Consider the following 20,478-nt stretch of genomic DNA (forward strand, 5'->3'; position numbering starts at 1 on the left):
TGTGTTTTCATCAAGAATAATTACTGCGGTTGCTTGAAGATGCTCCTCTAGCACTGAGACACAATGTATACTTCCAGCATGATGGCATGCCTCCCCACTTCTCTTGTGCCATTTCCACTTACTTAAATTATCATTTCCCTGAGAAATGGATCAGTCATGGAGGTACACATTCCTGACCACCAAGATTGGTCTAACAACTTTAGATTTTTGTATCTGGGGGCAGATGAAAAATATTATGTACAAAAAACACATTCTTCTTCTTCAAGTGGTATCTACTTTCAGGTGGTTTGCAATCATCATCGCTACTTTGACCTTTGAGTAGGCAGCTCGAAACAGTTCTGTGGATGTTGCGCTGAACCATTCCCTCAGATTGCACAACCATGAAATTCTGCACCTCCCAATGTTATGCTTGTCCACTATCTTACCTTCATGATCAACTGGAGCAACTCAAACTTCTCTCCCCTCATTATGTGACCTAGATACTGTAATTTCCTTGTTTGTACTGTAGATGTAATCTCGAGTTGTTTATTCTTACTCTCTAGTACCTAGATGTTTGACACCTTATCCTTCCAAGATATCCTTAGCATGCATCTATAGCACCGCATTTCAAAGGCCATCAACTTTTTCATATCTAGTTTTTTCAATGTCCATGCCTCCATTCCACATAGCAGCACAAGAAACACATAACATTTTACCATTCTAGCCCACAGATATAATCTGACCTGCTGATCACACAAGAAAGTACGCATTTTGAGAAATGCTCTTCTAGCCATTTCTATCTAGGTTTAAATTTCCAGTGTTTGGTCCATGTTGTTGGTTATCCAAGTATCAAGGTATTTGTATTTAGTTGTTCTTTAAATTATCGCATTGTCGATGTATAACTCTGGGCACACCATTTGTGATTTAGTTATCACCATATACTTTGTCTTCTTGTGGTTCATTCTGTGGCCATACTGTATACTAGCATCTTTAATCTTTTGAACTACTCTCTGTAGCTCAATCAAAGTCTCTGTTATGATGACAGTGTCGTCCGCGTACTTCAAATTACTAATTGGACAACCATTGACTATAACTCCAGCTTTATCTTCATTTAGAGCCTCCTTGAATATCGCCTCAGAATACAGATTAAATCGCATGGGGGGACAAAATGCTTCCTTGCCTTATTCCCCGTTGTATTTGTATTCCTCTGTAATGGCATTATCTACTTGAATGGTAGCTGTTTGATACGAGTATAACGATTCAATAATCTGTATCTCGTGAGTCAATATTTCGCTGTCTAAGTAAGCTTATTAGAGTATTGTGGCGAACTTTATCAAAAGTCTTCTCGTAATCTATAAAACAGATGTGCATATCCTGGTTCATACCTAGGCACCTCTGAGATAATAAATTAAAACTAAATAGTTCTTCTCTTGTACCGAAACCTTTCCTAAATTCAAACTAGGTGTTACTGATATCTTCTTCCAGTTTATTGTATATTCTTTTGCGGATGACTTTCAAGAATGCTTATAGTATATGACTCATCAAGCTAATAGTTAAGTAATCACTGCATTCTCTTGCATTTGGTTTCTTTGGTAACTTATAAAAGTCTATTTTATCCATTGCTTCAGTATTATTCCAGTTTTGTACACCTCATTAAAAAGATCTACAACAACACTGAGCTGCTCTTCATCTATTAGTTTTAGGAGTTCACATGGAATTTCATATGGCCCAACTGCTTTTCTGCTTTTCAATGTTTTTATAGCATAAAGAACTTCTTTCATGATGTTTGGCCCCTCTATGGCATTTTGATGTATCCTCGTAGTTCTTGTGCCTTGAAATAGCTCTTCTATACATTCCTTTCAGCATAGAAGTTTATGCGCTGATTCAATCAAGATTTTGCATCTTTTATTTTTAATAACAGCGAGTTGTCTTTTTCTGGTTGTTCCTGTTAGCTCTTTAATTTTCTTATGCAAATTGTGGTTGTCATATTTCATTTGTAGCTCCTCTATGTGTTCACACTTTTCCGAAATCCATCTGCCCTTTGCTTCCCTAATCATTTTTGTTATCTTCCCTTGTAAGTTTTTATATTTATTTGCATCATTCTTAATTTTTCTTCTTTATTCCATAAGAAGCATTATCTCTTGGGTCATCCATTTCTGTTTTGGCTTCCTCTTATCTGATGTCAATCTGTTCCTGCTTCCATCAATCATTGCCGTCTTTATGTTACTCCATTTATGCTCCATGTTCAAATTCATTTCCCTGTGCCGTACCGAATCAATTTTAATATTTATCCCTCTCTGTACTTGTTCTCTTATGCCTTCATCCCTTAATTTCTCTGTCGCTATCCTATTATCCTTACTTTTATGATTTATTTTTTTAAGCTTGATATGTACTTTAGCAAATACTGAGTTATGGTCTGATCCAGTGTCAGCTCCTGGGTAAGTTTTTATTGATCTTATACTATTTCTGAATCGTTTCTTGATAAGTAGATAATCAATCTGGTTCTTTACTATCCTACGTTCAGTATCTTGAGCTGATCTCCATGTCCATAATCTTCTCTTGGATAATTTATAGTATGTATTAGCTAGTATGAACCTCCCTATCTAACAGAATTCTACAAGCCTGTCGCCTCTATCATTCCTCTCCCCTAGTCCATAGCCTCCAACAGTATCATCCACTTTACCCTTCCCCACCTTTGCATTAAAATCTCCCATGATTATAGTAATATCCTGTTCCTTGGTGCCTTCCAGAACAATGCATAAATCTTTGTAGAACTATTCAATTTCTTTACCAGGCTTATCCACTGTAGGTGCGTAATTTGAAGAAGATTGTTTTTCCTTTTATGAGAGGGCATCTATATCAACATGATTCTATCTGAGTAAACAAAACTGGACATACACCTGTCTACATTCTTATTGACCATAATAGCAACTCCATATTTATTCGCTTTATCAGCGCTTCTGGAATAATACATAATGCATTCATCCCTTTGCTGCACTCCAGTTCTTGGCCAAAACACATTGTCAGGAGAAATTAATTGAAACTATTATGGACATGTCTGAGCAACTTAAGGACAGGCCTAAAAAAGTAAAAAAACTAACAAAAACAAAACAGAAACGTACCAAGAAATGTGTTCAAAAGAGGGGGGTCTCATTTTTGAACACTTATTATAAATTGGTACTATAATGTACTTTGGTTCAGTGTACTATTTCTAAATAAAATTTGAATTTTTGTGACTTTTCTTTGTTTTATTCAGTATATCTTATAACTCCTTGTTCAGAATTAAATTCTCTACAAGTTTTGTTTAAAATTTTTATGTGTTTATTACCCATTTAACAAAGTTATTGTACATCAAACATAAAAAGCAAGGATTTTACACCAATTTTTGTTTTCAGCATAGATTTCTCAAAAATTACTGCAGATATCATTCTGGGTCCTATTTTATCGATTTTTAAGGTAAAAAATCATAAGAAATCACTAATTTTTCCCCTTAATTAACATTCTAAAAGTTTCAGTATGACCTCATTTCACTGGTGTAACTGAAATCCAAGAAAAATGTTTCACTAGCTGTAACTAGCAAACAAATTATTTTAGGAGATATGTTTATATAGTCTTTTTCCATTATTTTCTTGCTTAGAATAGGTTATGAAAGTCCTGAGAGAACTTCGAGATACACTCGATAAAAATTTAATTTTTCAAAAAGAAATTTTATGTAATTATATACAGTAATTTTAATTTAATTCAGTTTCCTGAATTTAAAAAAAAGTGTTTTTTCAATAGGGTGATCCAATTTTAACTCATAAACTTTTTTTTCTGTTATTATTTGCATTTTTAATTTTATTAAACATTTATTTTTTTATTTGTTTTCATATTCAGAAATTTGAATTAAATTTGTTAAATATTTAATTAAATATTTTCTATAATAAATATTTGTTTTAATTTATTTTTATAATGTATGCATTTCTGCTTTAAGTTCTTTTATAAAGAATAATCATTTCTTTAAATTGAAGTCACTTAACAGAAATCAGGGTGATAAACACAGATATAATATTCAACCCTACATCATTACTGCAGCACTTTGTACTATGTCATCTATATACAAATTAAGCCTTCATTCATAATTATTGCTTTCACAATATTTCAGTGAAAACTTAATGAAAAAAGTAAACAGTAAGATTAAATTAGTGAATGTATAGTGACTTCAGAATTGTAACTGAATCATTCTGATAACTAATACTACTATTATGACTACTAAACTGTTACTTCTATTGGTACAGCTTCAAACAGACACAATGGACAAATAAAAAATTCTATATAGTCAGCATTTGCCATTGTTCAGTTGGTTTTCTCTTGCTGATACATTAGCACAGCGTCAGCATTTTCTATCAACTTTATAAAATAAATCACAAATGGATAAGCATTTGAAAAAACTGTAAAATATATTTTCATTTATTAACTGTACACGCTGAAATTTAGAATTTGCTTATTTAAAAAAACAGTTGTACTTCTAAAAATATTATTATAAATTTTCTAATTACCATATTTAAACTAATTATCTAAATCAAAATTTTCTGCTACTTTTAACTTAACTGGTAATTCCTTTATTAAATATTACTGTTTTACTAATATATATCAAATTATATTGTTTACCTTACTTTTTTCTTAATAAAGTTGACACTGTGTGTAGATGGCAAGTAAAAATCTGATATAATTATTTCAGAAAAGAGTATAGGACTTGGACAATATATCGTTTTATTATTTCAATTTTTTTTCATTAACAGTAGAAAGGTGATCATCTTTTAATTAATATTCAAGAAGAAATTTTGCTAAATTTTATTCAGATTAATTTCGATTTTATAATATATTTACTCTAAATGGATTATATATAGTTATTTATAATTAGTTTATATAATCTTCAGGGAAAACAATTTATGTTTTTTCTCATAGATAATGCATACTTAACCTCATTTCTCACACTGATAAACTAGTAGTTTAAATAATGCAGATCTGTGGTTCTGACAGTAATTCAGTTTTATCAAATAAATTTTTAATTAAAACTTAGGAGAATAGTGATGTTTTTTTTTTATTCTGGTCAATCTTGGCTGATATAATATTTACATTAACAAATTATTTTCTAAAAGTGGATTATAGTTACAGTCATTTCTACTCAAATTCTAAATAATGTACTCTTCAACTGCTTTTAAATATATTTATTTTTTAATCTAAAGGAACTGTCCAATAACCAGCCAATATTTTAGCAAGAAATCTGCTCTGTTAAATGATTTCTAAAACAGCAGGTAGTGAGTTCTGTTGACATAAAAGTAATTATTTTATGGATAAGGTGAATATTATTATTGTTAAGTATTAGTGTAATTGTCATTACCAGAGTCTCACTGAGGGGGTCCCCTCATTAGAGGCTTTGCATGCAAATAAAGACCGTGTCCCAGCTACCTGGGTGGGACTTTGTTTCTACCAAGTTGGCTTGTGGCAATGGCCCCCGCAACTGAGTTTATACTTGGTTAAGGGTTGGGATCCGAGGGCAGAGAAAATACAGATGTAAAAAAAAAATTATTAGCGTAATTAGTACACTAACTTTTTTTTTTTAATAAACAGTCAGCAAATACATAATAGAGTATTTCTGTAGATATGTAATCATAACATTTGTTTCTAAAATTGCAGGCTACTATGAAACACAGTTTTTAAGTGTCAACTAGTAAGAAATTAGTTTCATAAGCTATGATAAAATGAAGAGGCATAAAATTTATAATTATAAATTATTACATATTTTATTGTAATATTACAAATATTTTACCTTATGTTTATTGTGTGTGGGTTTTTATATAAATGAGCATAGATGTTATTTCTAGAATGATTTTTTTTTTTTTAAATAAAGATAAGATCCGTTTTAGTTTATTAAAAAGGAACTGGAAAAAATATATTCAACCTTGAAAAATACAGGGATATGTTGATTTATGTCAATTCAGCACAAAGCAAATTGATAAACATATATTTTAAGACCTCTAATACCTTTCTGTTGTAAAGAGGAACCCTAAAATATTTTTTCATTACTATTTTACTTAGTTTCTTAAAATTTCAGTAATATTACAATAAAAATCATTGTGTGTTATGTGATGAAGTGTTATAGTTTCTTACAGAAAATGAAGAAATATTATAAAAGAAAATTATCAAAGTCTAAATATAAAATTTAATATTCAGGTATTGTAATTTTTTTCAAAAAGAAATACATTAATATTATATTTTATTGGTTTGTAAATGAGAATTGGTGTCCTAAATACAAAAAAAAAGCAAACAAAATATAAATTCTTTTTATAGTTGCGGCTCACATGTCAATATATAAATGCAACCTTATTAATATGTAATATGTAATGTAACCTTATTAATAAAATACATTATTAATATGTATCTTATTAATATGTTACTTCACACACGCACGCGCGCGCATACACACACAGAAAGAGAGAGACACAGTGAGAGAGGGGAAGAGAGGGGGAGGGAGTGGGAGAGACATAATAATATTTATCCACTTCCCTCCTTTTTTTTTGTTTAACCGGGACTACTGTTAGGTGTTGCTACAAAGAATGAGATGAATGATTTGTAGCGTGTCTGAAAAATGTCATGCTTGACCGGGATTCTTAACCTGGACCTCCGAATGAAAGGCCTAGACGCTAGCACTCGCGCATCGGAGGCCGGCATCCACTTCCCTCCTGAACACATAATGTGTAGCCTGGTGTGTGCATTTATACTAACAACCAAGGTAATTAGGGACACTTCATCCAATAAAATGATGTAAATACAGAAATTTGAAGTAAATTTATATTTTAGTTCTACTGAAATAATTTTTTAATTTTTTATTAAAATTTTCATTTTAAACTGTTGTAAATTAATGATAGCTTAGGAAAATTTAAATAAATGTACTATGTGCATATGTGTATCTGCGCCCGCGTGCATGTTTATATATATATATATATATATATATATATATAAGAATTTAACGATAAACTGGACAAAAAATGTATAAATCTTTAAAAAGGCTTACTTTAGGATTTATTAAAAAATAATCAGCCATAAATATTTTATCATGGTTTTTTAAATAAATTAATATTACATACAAACATACTGTAAAGTGCTACAAATTAAAAAAAAAAGAAGAAAAGTTAGTACGACTAAAATAGAATGAACTATAGAAATCTAGTTGTGAAATACGTAGTGAGAAAATTTAGAAATTAATTAATTTATTAATACCTATTGAATTGCTAATATTATTAATAAAAAAAATATTTGTTATTGTGAATAAGACTACAAAAATAATTTTATTTTTCAAATGTCAAATTGGTCTCAACTTTTACTAAATAACTAGAAATAAATAAATGATTTTATAAAATTTAACCGTGCATATATATTAATTCTCAAAAATATTTTTTGCAAATTAGTTTGTATTTAAAAAACAGAAACAGATTTCCGAACAATTAGTTACAAATTTCAAAGCGTAGTAGTATTTTGGAAAATCATTAATATATTATTGACGCCCGTACTTCTTAACAGTAAAACAAAAAAGTTTCATATTTTTATATATTTTTTAATACAAACCGTCTTGTAGTATAGTATAAATTAAATTATAAAAAAATAAAATTACAGATACAAGGAAAATTATGTTTTCTTTATCGACACTTTTCACTGGCTAGTAGCTACTTAAAAAAACAATTACATTAAAAAAAAAAATACTAAAAATAAAATAAGTAGTACTTACAAGCGCAAGTAGCAATATAAAGATTGGTGTTAGAAATTTTCCCGGCCGACGGCGTTGCCGCCATGGCGGCACCGGGGGTGCCTTTCAACAGGGGCTGTTGCGTATCAGTCCGAGCGTTCTTGGAGTCCATATTCGACTGACACTATCCAACTCATCGTGCCTTGAGCGTACACTGCAACAGATAACGTATGACGTTATCACAAGTACTTCATTCAGATATTTCCTCATGAAGCCGGTTAAACGGGATCCTTCAGATCATGTTAGTCTATTTAGTTAAATTTAATTTATAAATATCAATCATTTTCAAACTCGTACGTGAAACAAAATATGTACAACAGTGAAATGAGGTAAAATTCGTTAAACAGAAATAAAAGGCATACCAGGTGTTTACAAACAACGCATTACATAGTAAAAACAAACATAATTTGTTATATAAAACTATCTCTGAATGTGCACATATTCTAGCAGTTAAAGAAACACATGATGTAGATTTTAAAAATAAAAAAAATAATAATAACAGAATGATTGTGGTCATTGTTCGTAGTATTTTCTGACATATGAGTATAGCATATCTTAATGAAATAGAAGCGGTAAATTAATTTTATTTCCTAGTTATCTGACGAATTAAATAACTTTTAATTATTCTCCTCCTTGACTGGGTGTAAAGAAATGCTATAGTTATGAAAAAAGAACATATTATTTAAAAAAATATGTCAACATTATTAATATCCAGAGACAAAACTACGACTACTCTTTTTTTTTATTATTTGTATCACAAGTAATAATAGATCTACACGTTTTTTGTTGCCAAAATTACATAGTAATATATTTTTTTTATTGACTAAATTTTCCTTTTTCTCTTTTCAAAAAATATCATACTTTGTCTACTTACAACGAATAACATTAGTAAAAGTAAATCCTTTTTCATACTCCGTATATCAAATTTTGCAAGGGATAGAAATAAAGGTCGTTAAATGCTTTCTATGCAGAAAAAAATAATTTACTCTCTATTTCAACTCATCTATTCTTATGTAGGGAAAATGAGAAAGATTAAGGTAAGTGTTACTTCTCAAGTAATCAAAGAAACACTTTTATTATCAAACAGGAAGCACGAGAGAGAGCAAGGGTATGTTATTTATCTTGAATTTAAAATTATACTCAGTCGCTGTAGTCACCTGTTATTTTATGTGTATCAAAAAATCCATTACCATTATGATTAGTTATACAATGAATAGCAAGATATTTTATGGTGTTATTCTAAATAACAAAATTATATTTGTAAAATCTAATTACTTTGCATACTTTGAGCTAAAAATTAAAAAAAAAATAAATATTATCATTTTGGTTCGGTAATGAAACCAGTCTGTTTATAGTAAAATTATTAATCAATGACTGAAATACAAATGAAAAGAGTATTTATTAAAAATTAAAATTTAATCTAAACTCTACAAATAAACAATGATAACGTAATTAATTTAAATTAAATGGTCTTCCAGACATGTATTAAATTGTTCAGACGGTTGGAATTAGTCTATTCTATTTAAAACTGCTTCTTGTAAGTAATGAAACAAAGCGTACAATATGAAGGATGTTTTATCATATAATTTAATAAACTGTAAAAATTATACATAAAGCAAGAGATGAAAATAAATTACCAAAATATTTTTCTCTTGTACGTAACTTTCAAAATTTATTGAAGTCAATATCGTAAATATTCCCTTGCACTGCATACATACAGTTTTCAAATGAAGATAGAAAAAGACAAAGTATGCGGCAGTAAGGCTTTACATCGCAAGAGACAAGTTTGCGATAGATCGTGTCACAAGATTGTGACGCGAACTACCGCTGTGGTAAGTACGTAATCAAGTTCTTTCTTTTTCCTGTTTAGCCTCCGGTAACTACCATTTAGATAATACTTCAGAGGATGATATGTATGAGTGTAAATGAAGTGTAGAGTCTTGTACATTCTCAGTTCGACCAATCCTGAGATGTGTGGTTAATTGAAACCCAACCACCAAAGAACACCGGTATCCACGATCTAGCATTCAAATCCATGTAAAAATAACTGGCTTTACTAGGACTTGAACGCTGGAACTCTCGGCTTCCAAATCAGCTGATTTGGGAAGACGCGTTCACCACTAGACCAACCTGGTGGGTAATCAAGTACTTGGGAGTGTGAATAAAATAACGATTCACGTTAGAAATTAAATTCTATGGCCACAATATTTTTTCACCGAAATAAAGAGTATTTATCAAAAACATTTTCTTCAAATCTGTTTATTAAATTCAAATTAACGAGAATGTGTTTTATTCTCGGTGTTTCTGTGTGGTTTGGAGTGTTGACTTAATTGAAAAAGTTTCTCAAGACGATGGAATCTTGCGAATTTTGGATATACTGACGAATTCTTAAAATTCTATAATTTGTAAAAGTAACTAACAAGGAAAATATCTTTAAATCGAGTAAAAAAACAATGGAATTAATCTTTATCAATAAACAGTTGATAAATATCAGCCGAATGGAAAGAGTATAGTATATTTCATCTACTCATGTAAAGTAGTTAGTAAACGGTAGTTCTGCTGGCGGAAGTAGAACTTCTTTGTTGAGAAACTTACAGCAGTGATTTAGTAGTAGTACTTCTCTGTGCCTAGATGGTGAAAGTAGGTATTTCAGTTATAGGAATATCGTTCATCGAAGGAACACAGCACTATGAAAAACAGACTACCACTAAAAGAATTTCCTATGGATGCCGCGCATGTAATGCACCTTAAAACGGAGGCAATGCTCTTACTTACTTTCTCCAGAAGCAAAATGCTCTTCATTGCGCAAATAGTCGTCTAGAGTGAATTTTCAACAAGTATCGCTTACTTCATCTGCATTTCAGTGGCATTGGCTGCTGATTTTAAAGAATATATTGAAAGTGTTAAAGAAGCGAACGAGATAGCACTTCATTCTTTACTATTCCTTGTAAGCCTGGCTTGAAATGGATGTTTGTTATTTTTGAGAATGGCTGTTTCGATTTCGAAAGAATCATGTTGCATATCAAATGGACAACAATCAAGGCACCGCAAGTTTGGCAAATAACACATATATGTAACATGAAAGATTTTCCTCATCACAAGGCCATCACTATTCCGAAGATGTATTTGTTATAATCTGAAAAACTCTTTTCATTCGTATTATCTTTAGTTTTTCATTTAGAAACCGTAATAGTTATAATTTATTTTTTCTGTTACCAAAACAACCATAAGTTAAAACCCAATTTTCTAAATTACAATTAATATTTTTTATTATTTTAGAATTCTCACGTTTAAACGCCAAATGAAAAAGGAATCAAACAAAATAATTCTCTTTCTTTTATATTTCATTAATAATAAGTTAGTTTTTATTACGTAAATGAAAAAGTGCTGTAATAAAATTACATTTATCTTATTTTTTTCATTTTTAGATTTCCTACTTTGTTTTTTAAGTAATGCATTTAAAAAAATAAAATTTAGTAGTGTAATTTAAAAACGTAAGAATTATAACAAAATATAAACAGTTTATGTAAAAGCAATAGAATAAAATACTACATAATATTAGTTTCGGCCGATATAAAAAATATATATAATTATTACCATTAAAAATAAATATACACAATTCGGTTTATTATTTGTTAGAATCTGATACACTTCATAATAATGATAATACAGTCAAATAATAAACATATTTCCAAAGAGTATAAAAATAAATTAGTACCCTCTGTATACATTGTAGCTAATTTCATTCTTCTTGCAACATGTTATTATTTACTAAACATTATATAAATATTTATACAGTTTTTGCATCAGTAACAGAGAAAATAACACACCAAGGAGTCAGCTCATCAAGGCAAGTTCAAGATCTACTATAGTATCGAAGGCGGTGACCGCAAGACGTAAGCCACCATTCTGGGGTCATTAAAACGTGTATTGAAGACATCAGTATCACCGGTGTTTGTTCTTCCCGGAGGACCGGTTGTTACAGCTATTAGAAAGATGTTAGTGTATTTATCTATGAACAGTGATGAACTAGCGACGATGGTGATTTCAAGATCAGCTGAGACATCCGGCCGTTCAAGATCAAGGTCCGCCTCGGCTCAAAGGTCGACCCCTTCGGCTGAAGACAGCAGAGAAGTCGTAGTAAGAGCTCAGGGTAAGTCCTACGTGGACTTACTACAGACGATGAAAACATCCGTAACCAAGGAAGAGGCTGAGGAGATACTTTTGTTAAGGAAGGGACGCAATGAAGACCTCCAAGCCAGTTTCAAGGGTTCGCAGAATGCGGAAAAGTTTACTGCAGCTCTCTGAGATAAGGCGGCGGAGCTGCAGGTGGATATGGGCACCAGAGGCGACAGGAGAGCGGTTGATCATGTCAGGGACATGGAACTGAACGCATCAGAGCAGGAGATAAACAATTTCTCGTCTGAAGGATAGTTGTGCAAGGGCCGAAAAAACCTTGAAATCACTGAATGCTTTGATCACTACTCAGTTGGCCCCAAGGGCTTCCAAACGCCGATTAATCATGTCAATGTTAACTTCAGCGTTGTTATATGCCGCCCTGGTTTGGGGTGTAGCAATGAGGGTCATGAGGAACCGGGCGCGTCTGCAGAGGGTCCACAGGCGTACATTGTTGGGTGTCACAGCGGATTATAGAACTACGTCGTACAGTGTGGTGTGCGTGTTGGCGTCAGCTTTGCCAATTGACCTGCAAGTTAGAGTGGCAGAGCTTTGCTACGACGGTATGGGGAAGAGTGATAAATATTCCAACTAATTTGCTATGTTTAATAAATAAAAAAAGTAATAAAGGATCAAAAAAATAAAACAATATACTTGTTCAAGTGTTATTCAGGGTTGTTCAGGGTGTTATTTACTTATTCGTTCATTTTTGTTTAATGTACTTTTGTATTAAATTTTTTGGAAACTGAACAGTTCCGAATACACTCCATTCGACTGCATCCTCAAGCTAATCCGTATATTTCTGTTTACAAAAATATTAATATGCAATTCGTTGGACGTATTATACTGATAAAATTTTCATTACATCAAAACTTCTCGAACTTAAATTTTTGAACATGGTTTTGGTACAACAAAATTAGATTAAATTTTGTTTTGAAATGTTCAGATATTTTAATTAGAGAAAGGTTTGTAAATTTAGCTAAGTTATTATTATTTTACAAATTAAAATGCTTGATTAAAATATACTTAATATGGGAATAGGTAATACGATTATCTTGAGGATGCAGTCTCATTGGGGGAATTTGGAACGTTCTTATTCCTAACCTTTAAAGATTTAAAGTGTTAATATGTAACGTTTATTACAAAAATAAATACTATTTAAAAGTTTTTTGTTTATTTATAATATTGATGCTGTTCGAACCAAAATAATTACAGTCGTTAAAAAAAACCTTTAAAACACTAACATTACACAAAATATCCTCACTATTACGGTTTAGTTTTTATATTTTATATTCCAACGATGATCCTTATGATTCTGAAAACTTCCTAATCTTAAATAAATAATCTCATTAAATAAATTACAGGAATATAACAAAAACCTTTTCACGTTTTATTATTACAAATTGGGACATGATGCGATTCCCAGAAGGAATAAGGATTCCCTCCCAGACATCTCAATATTTTAATTGCTTGATTAATTCCTTCTGTTCCAACTGTATTTTTTTATCATATACAACATTTTTTTATAATTTAGAAAAAAGTAACCTTTTGACTTATGTTCTGAAAACTATACATTTTGCATAATTGAACGTACCAATCGGTATAAACTAATCTCTCTTTCATTCACTATTTTTTTTCCTTCTATCATTTTTTCTTTATATTCATAGTATTTATTTTTTTAATTTAAAAGAAAATTAAATTGTTATTTATTCCAGAGTTTTCATATTGCTAGATAAACGCATAACGACTGTCCAGAAAAAAAAAACATACATGTTTATCTTCATCATATAGATGTTCTTTCATTTTTTAAGAAACTGTCACGTCTTTTAACGCCCATAAATATCATCGAAATCCATCTAGCTGGGAAAAGTCTTTTAATTTCTTTTGTTGAACCAAGTTTCGCCCGTTTCAAGGTACCAACAGCTGTCACTAATCTCTCTAGCAATTAAATAAATTTTACTAATTATACTTATATTATCAATTAAGAGTTGACTACACTTTAAAAATCGTGCGTTTAAATTATTTATGTTTCTAGTTATATTTTTATAACTAAAAATGTTCTCTTTTTTTCGGTAAAAACGAAAATGACTTTTACTCGTGATGAATAAAAATACTGTAAACGGTGAAAATTACTATTTTCTTGGAATAAATAGTAGTACTGTAGTAACCTTTTTACATCTGACAACAGTGAACTTAATGTCATCTTCTTTCAGGTTTCAATAAATGATGGCCGATTTAGTGATTGATGTAAAAAAAACAACGTTATCTTCATCGGATTCGTACCGATATGTTCAACGAAGGAGTGGAAGCTCACGTAACCTTAGGGTTTTGAAAGCCGATAGCCCAAAAGTTCCAGTCAAGTTAAACTGGGTCTTCATGAGTTTCCCAGGCTACTGGAACGGAGCAAGATTCATTTTATGAGAGGGGTCTGATGCACCATCTTGTAAATTTATGTTAAATGAAGTTCTGGAATTTTTAAATATGTTTTATCGGCGATTATTTTCTGTTCTATTGTTACTAGTATGTACTGGAATAAAAAAACTTTTTTTTACTTAGTATTTTTTGTTTATACTCGTAGATAAACGCATTAATTTGCAAATTTTTTATTACCGACTAAATGAAAATAACTTAAATGAAAACAAATGTCGCCCGCAAGCTGTGACTGATACACGTGCATTTAAATTATTATGAAAAATTTACTGGGACACTCGTGTGCTAACAGATGACTCCAAACGAACGAACTCTCCAAAAAAGGAAATCTATATGATTGTGGCGCCAATAAATTAATTTATTTACAATTTAAAGATAAGTAATAATGAAATATTAAAAATCAAACGAATTTAATTGTGTTGGCTGCTATTTAATTTATAATTTATCTATTAAAAGATAAGAAAATAGGCATAGTTTCTGTAGTGACAAGAACAATAACTGCAGACTACAACTACATTGAAAAGGATTATCAAAACAAAAAATTGAAATTCTGTTTGACAATGGATTAATTATTTTTCATTTTATGCGAAAAAATCTTATCTTTCTACAAGTAGTTACTACATCATTATCTCAAATAAAATAGAGTGAGAGGTGATTGATAAAGTATTTTCAAGTTTATTAAATGACCTTTAAAATGAAATCAATTTATTTTCAATATTAATACAGTCCGTTACACATCAACATAAAAAATATTGAAGAATATTTAAAAAAATATGTTTTATAGGTATGAAAAATTAATCTGATCTGATCGAAATGATTCCATAATTTAATTTTGAGTTACGATGGAAAATTAAAAAAAAGAAGTTATTTATTCCATATTAATCAAATAAATGCGAAATATAAAAGAATTCGTAAAAATCTTTATTTAATTTAATATTAACTAAGCTTTACAAAACGTCTAGGCTATTAAATATTTATTGTTATTAAGAAAGGTTTTTAATTTAATTCTGTGATTTTAATTCATTTGCCTGTACCTCTAATGCAATAAATGAATTCATTACTGTTTTGTGAACAAGAAAGGAGTATCTCCGTCACTGTAGTTCAAACTCTTTCAGCTTTTATCACAAAAGGTGGTTAAAACTATTATGTAATATTTCATTTATGTACTTATGTTGCCCGTAATTTTTTGTAATATTATTGGAAAACAAACTATACTGATTACAGAGGAATTTATACAGGCAGGCGGCAATATATATATATATATATATATATGTGTGTGTGTGTGTGTGTGTGTGTGTGTGTGTGTGTGTGTGTGTGTGTGTGTGTGTGTGTGTGTGTGTGTGTGTGTGTGTGTGTGTGTGTGTACGCTCGCGCTAACTCTTGCACCTTCTGTGCTTGCAAAATGTAATTTTTGATGTATAACATGACTAATACTTTCTTTTATATCTTATTGCTTCATATCAATCTGAAGGAAATGAATCTCGGTTTCATGTCTGCTACTGCATTTTATAACAAGCAAGAGCAGTCGAACTAAATAATTCATGTTAAACCTGATTGAAATGTTTTACCTTTCGCAGAAATATTTATATTATTGAAAAAAATAGTTTTATAGGCCTTAAAACGAAATTTTTCATGAGAAAAAATAAAATCACTCTTGTAATTCAAGTTAACCTTATTTTTAGTTTTTATTGATGTATTACTTTTTAATTTAATAAAAAAATGTACTGATGTCTGTTTTTGGCGACTTAAGTATTGACTTCTATTTTAAGTGAAAAAAACAAAAGAATTTTGCTTTTACTGAAGAAATTTGAACAAGATGTTTTCGGATCATTTTTCACAGTTTTTAATGTGCTTAGTACAGAGAAGGAATAAAAATCCCATCTAAGAGTAAATTTCTCTACAATTAATTTTTAGCTTAGAATCAAATTAAGTAAAATTTAAGTCTACGACTTGAATATGTGACTAGAATCTTTGGAAAAATCTTATCGTGATATATATGTTTTTGGAAAATGTTCTTCGATCATTACTCATTCATTTCAGATTCTCCTGTCGTGAAAGTTAAATAGTTAGTTGAGAAAGGTAAATTTAATTATTTCATACCTGTGACCACAAACGGGACCTGTAGATACTCACTAAACGGTATCCAACTCAAATTGAATTAAGAATAAAATTAAATAATATTTCTTACAGATTTTAAAACGTAATAAAATTAGGTTGTGGAAAATAACTAATATTTATTGTGATATCTAATCATTACTAAAGGCCGGTGTTTTGGTTAATAACTATCGTGATATCACCTTACTTACAGTTTCTTAGTGAATTCTCTCAATGGCAAAATATACTTCAGTCAACCCATAATGAAATCATGGAAAACAATGGTATTTTTAAAAAAAATTACAGTCTCATCTATGTACATTGTGTTTTAAGAAAATAAGAAAAAGTAGTAGAAAGTATTTCGCTGTGTTTTATTTTTAATTGAATTTACATAAAACAATTAAACGGACACGATTAAATAATATAAAACTGATAAAAATAATTACAGGGAATAATTTTTATAATATTACCGTTTTTTTGAAGTACATTTTTTATGATTTAGTCCCCTCTAGGCAGCATTTCAGTAAAAGTTTCAAGTAAAAAGTTAAACTATGTAAAATTTGAAAAATAAAACTTTTCTAGTGAATATGTAACTGAAAATTCTTTAAGACGTCTTGAAATGTAATCTTCAGGAATTTACGCGAAGTTATTAAAAAAGAGAAACAAAAAAAAAAATTAAAAATGGAAATCTTTATTAATTGAATATATTACTTTTCAAAATATTTTATGAAAAGAAATTATGAAAATTCATTTAAAAGTACGTTAATAGTTGTGAATAGATTTTTATTCTTAAAAAAAAATCGAGCCATTAAAAGTGATTAAAAACTCCAGTCACTGAATGAAAACCGTATTGGCTACAAAAATGGCATACACTGTCGTTCGCTTTCTACGCTATATACCTTGTTTTCTTTTATTTACCACTTTCTCTTTTAGATAATTTGGTATGCTTCAAAATAATAAATTAAAATAACGTTTACTTTATTCAAATCAGTAAATGTATCGACATTATTATTTATTAGAAGAAAAATGACAGATTAAAAGAATAAATCAATAAATAATGAAACCTTGTATACTAAAACCAAACTGAAGAAAATTCTTTTTCCAATTAATTTTTTACACAACTCGATTTTATGTTCGTAACTCAAAAATGTCTGAAGTTATTTTTTATTATCCCATAGCAAAGGTTCTTTGCTCATAGTACTTAGTAAAGTTGAAAGATTTTTCACCAAAGTTTTTCAGATTTTTGTGCTTAATTTTAATGAAAGTAACTATTTTCCAAATAATTACTTTTTAAAAAATATATAAAGTTGTATATGAAAATGAACTATCAGTTGAATGACATAAGTGTAGGAGAAAGTGTCAGTAAACTGACATTGCCAGTACTGATATTTAATAACTAATTTACTTATATTTGAATCAGTTGCATTAAATGATTGTTAAAAACCAAAAATTAGAAAACAAAATTTAAGGGGCTACCACTTTTGTATTTATGTGCAATGTGTTTTTCATTTGACTATATGCAGACTAAACACTAAAGTTATCTAATGTATCTTGTACAATAAAAATGAAGATAATTGGTTTCATCTGACCGGTTACGTTTTTCTAACAAGCTTTTTTAAATTACGGTCGGATCTCTTATGAAGATCTGTTAATTATCCTTAAACTATATCTTGCAGATAAGTCGGGTAATAAATTCTAAGTATTTTATTTAATTTTAAAACTTTCAGATGATTGTGTTACCGCATTTCAATAAATTAATAAATTTTAACTACTCTAGAAATAATACGCTACTACTTGAATCACTAACCTGTAAAAACCTTGAATCAGTCCTTCCTGTAAGATGTAAAACGGTAAACAATTGCAAATCCCTGAAAATTATTGTATCGTTACACGATTTCGGTTTGGACATTAGATTGACAGAACAAAATAACTTACAGGTTTTAAAACAACATTTTTACATTTTTTCCAAGTTATGTCATCGTCAAAAATCATTCAATAAAATTTAATACAGTTGTGTTGTTAAAACATTCCGAAAATCTCTTATATTACCTAACTTAAATTACATTATGCAAATCGCAATCGGTTATTTTTCTTCTCCTATACAAAATTTGAAAATTAATAATTAAACTAACATAAATATTTTTAAAATAAAATTAGAAAATATTTGATGTGGACACCACATAACTTCCTTGTACGCCTATTAAAATACATATACACATTTTTTGCTGCATTTCATTTAAACTTATTGTAATTGAAAGTGAGATAGATTCTCCAATTCTTTAATAAAGTGGACAGTAACGCAATAGCTGAAATATTAGTTTTTATTAACGTCAAATATTTATACAATTATTAATTCAACAATCTTACATGAAATATTAGGTTAGAGTAAAAGTCCTTTTATTACTGTTATTACTAGATAAGTACTATTAGTATCTTCGTGAGTTGCTGATTAACAAAAGTTTCAGATTTCTGCTGTGTCTTATAAATAAAAGTTAATAATAATTAAACTATTCCGTTTAGTGAACTCCTGTATACTGATTACAAATGTTAATTTCGACCTTATGGTGTAAAATATTCAGTTTTTATTACTGGATTATTTGGTGAATAATCACAAATGAAAAAGAAAAAATCATACAGGAAAAATAAAGATAACACGAAGAAATATATCTCAAAAAAACGACAAGAAGGTAAGTATGAAGAGGAAGAAAATGTTAAGAACAAGGGAAGAATAAAAAAATTAAGAGAGAATGATGAATTAAAGAGAGAGAAAATTTGAAAACTAGAGAACATGTACACAAATTAAGATCATAGGAATTATATCAAACCAAGGGCGACAAAATGATTCGCAACAAAAAACCAATAAACGAAATGATTATCAACTCTGACAGGGAGAATATTGTCTGACAATATTAGAGGAGTAATGAACTAAAAGAAAATAATTTTTTGCGTTTTTCTAAAGATCGGGCATGTATGCCTCAGTGTATATGTCGTTCTTATGGTGGTCTATTTTTCAGTCAGTCTGTAGTTAACTTTTTTTTAATGTAGATAAAATTAAATAGAAATTTCAAAATAATTAAATAAAATTAAACAGAAATTAAACTAAAAATAATAAAATTATAAATTATAATTTTCAATTAATATTAAATAAACAGATATTTCACCAAATCTATTACATATACACATATGTGATAATGCCTATTAAATTAGATATACACATTTTTAAAAGTACATAAAATTTTATTTCACTAACAACATCTGATGTTTTTTTCATTTATTTTATTATTTTTATTATTATTATTGAATAATTATTATTTATTGTAAAAATTTTCATTTTCAACAAGCACATACTCCAGTCACTTGAATCTCGTTATAACCGAATTTTACTGCATACATTAAAAAATATTATTATCAAAATTATTATGTAAGTTAAATGAATGAAGTTGTCACAACCTAATAACACGAATGCGTTAAAGAGGTACTAAACTTAAATAATATCTAGATTAGCAAATGGTGATGTAGAGGAGGCTGACATATAGTAACAGAAAAATGATCTGACATGTAGTAACACGAAAGTGGCTAGCTGTATGTACAGTTATTTTATAGATTTATTACTGCTGTTAACGTCTTTGTCATATATCCATTTTATTTTTATTCTAAATATCAACTTCTTGCATTTGCATACAAAAACAAATTACGATTGTTTATTTAAACAACAGTTTTACAAAATGATACTTAATAGTAGGTTAACATCTACAGATAGAACAAAAAACAACAAATTGTGAACAAGCGTTACGTGATATAATACTGTTAATATTTTTCCCATTTTTAGCACCAAAAAATCTATTGAGATTACTAGATACTCACTAGAACCATTGATACATATCTTGATTACATCCAAACATAATGTGGGAAGTGCCTCTCTTGCTTCTGAGCCCTTATGAAATACAAATGTTTCTCTAATATCCATTTGAATTTTTAAAAATTGTGTTTTGGATTAAAAGAAAAACAAGAAG

At 29.4% G+C, this 20,478-nt stretch overlaps 1 protein-coding gene across 5 annotated transcripts in view; it reads right to left on the minus strand.

Moving 5' to 3' along the window:
* Positions 1–20,478, minus strand: part of LOC142330943 (facilitated trehalose transporter Tret1-like) — a 91,115-nt gene that overhangs the window by 45,232 nt on the left and 25,405 nt on the right. For 4 of the 5 annotated variants that reach the window (XM_075376438.1, XM_075376428.1, XM_075376415.1 and 1 more), the window contains exon 2: positions 7,748–7,919. In XM_075376438.1, coding sequence (XP_075232553.1) covers positions 7,748–7,877 — 130 coding nt within the window. In that variant the 5' untranslated portion in view covers positions 7,878–7,919. Of the gene's footprint in view, positions 1–7,747; positions 7,920–18,272; positions 18,334–20,478 lie in introns of all 5 variants that reach the window. The other variant, XM_075376420.1, reaches the window with a different exon arrangement.

The sequence above is a fragment of the Lycorma delicatula genome, chromosome 1, assembly GCF_047948215.1.
Source record: "Lycorma delicatula isolate Av1 chromosome 1, ASM4794821v1, whole genome shotgun sequence".
Classification (NCBI taxonomy): domain Eukaryota; kingdom Metazoa; phylum Arthropoda; class Insecta; order Hemiptera; family Fulgoridae; genus Lycorma; species Lycorma delicatula.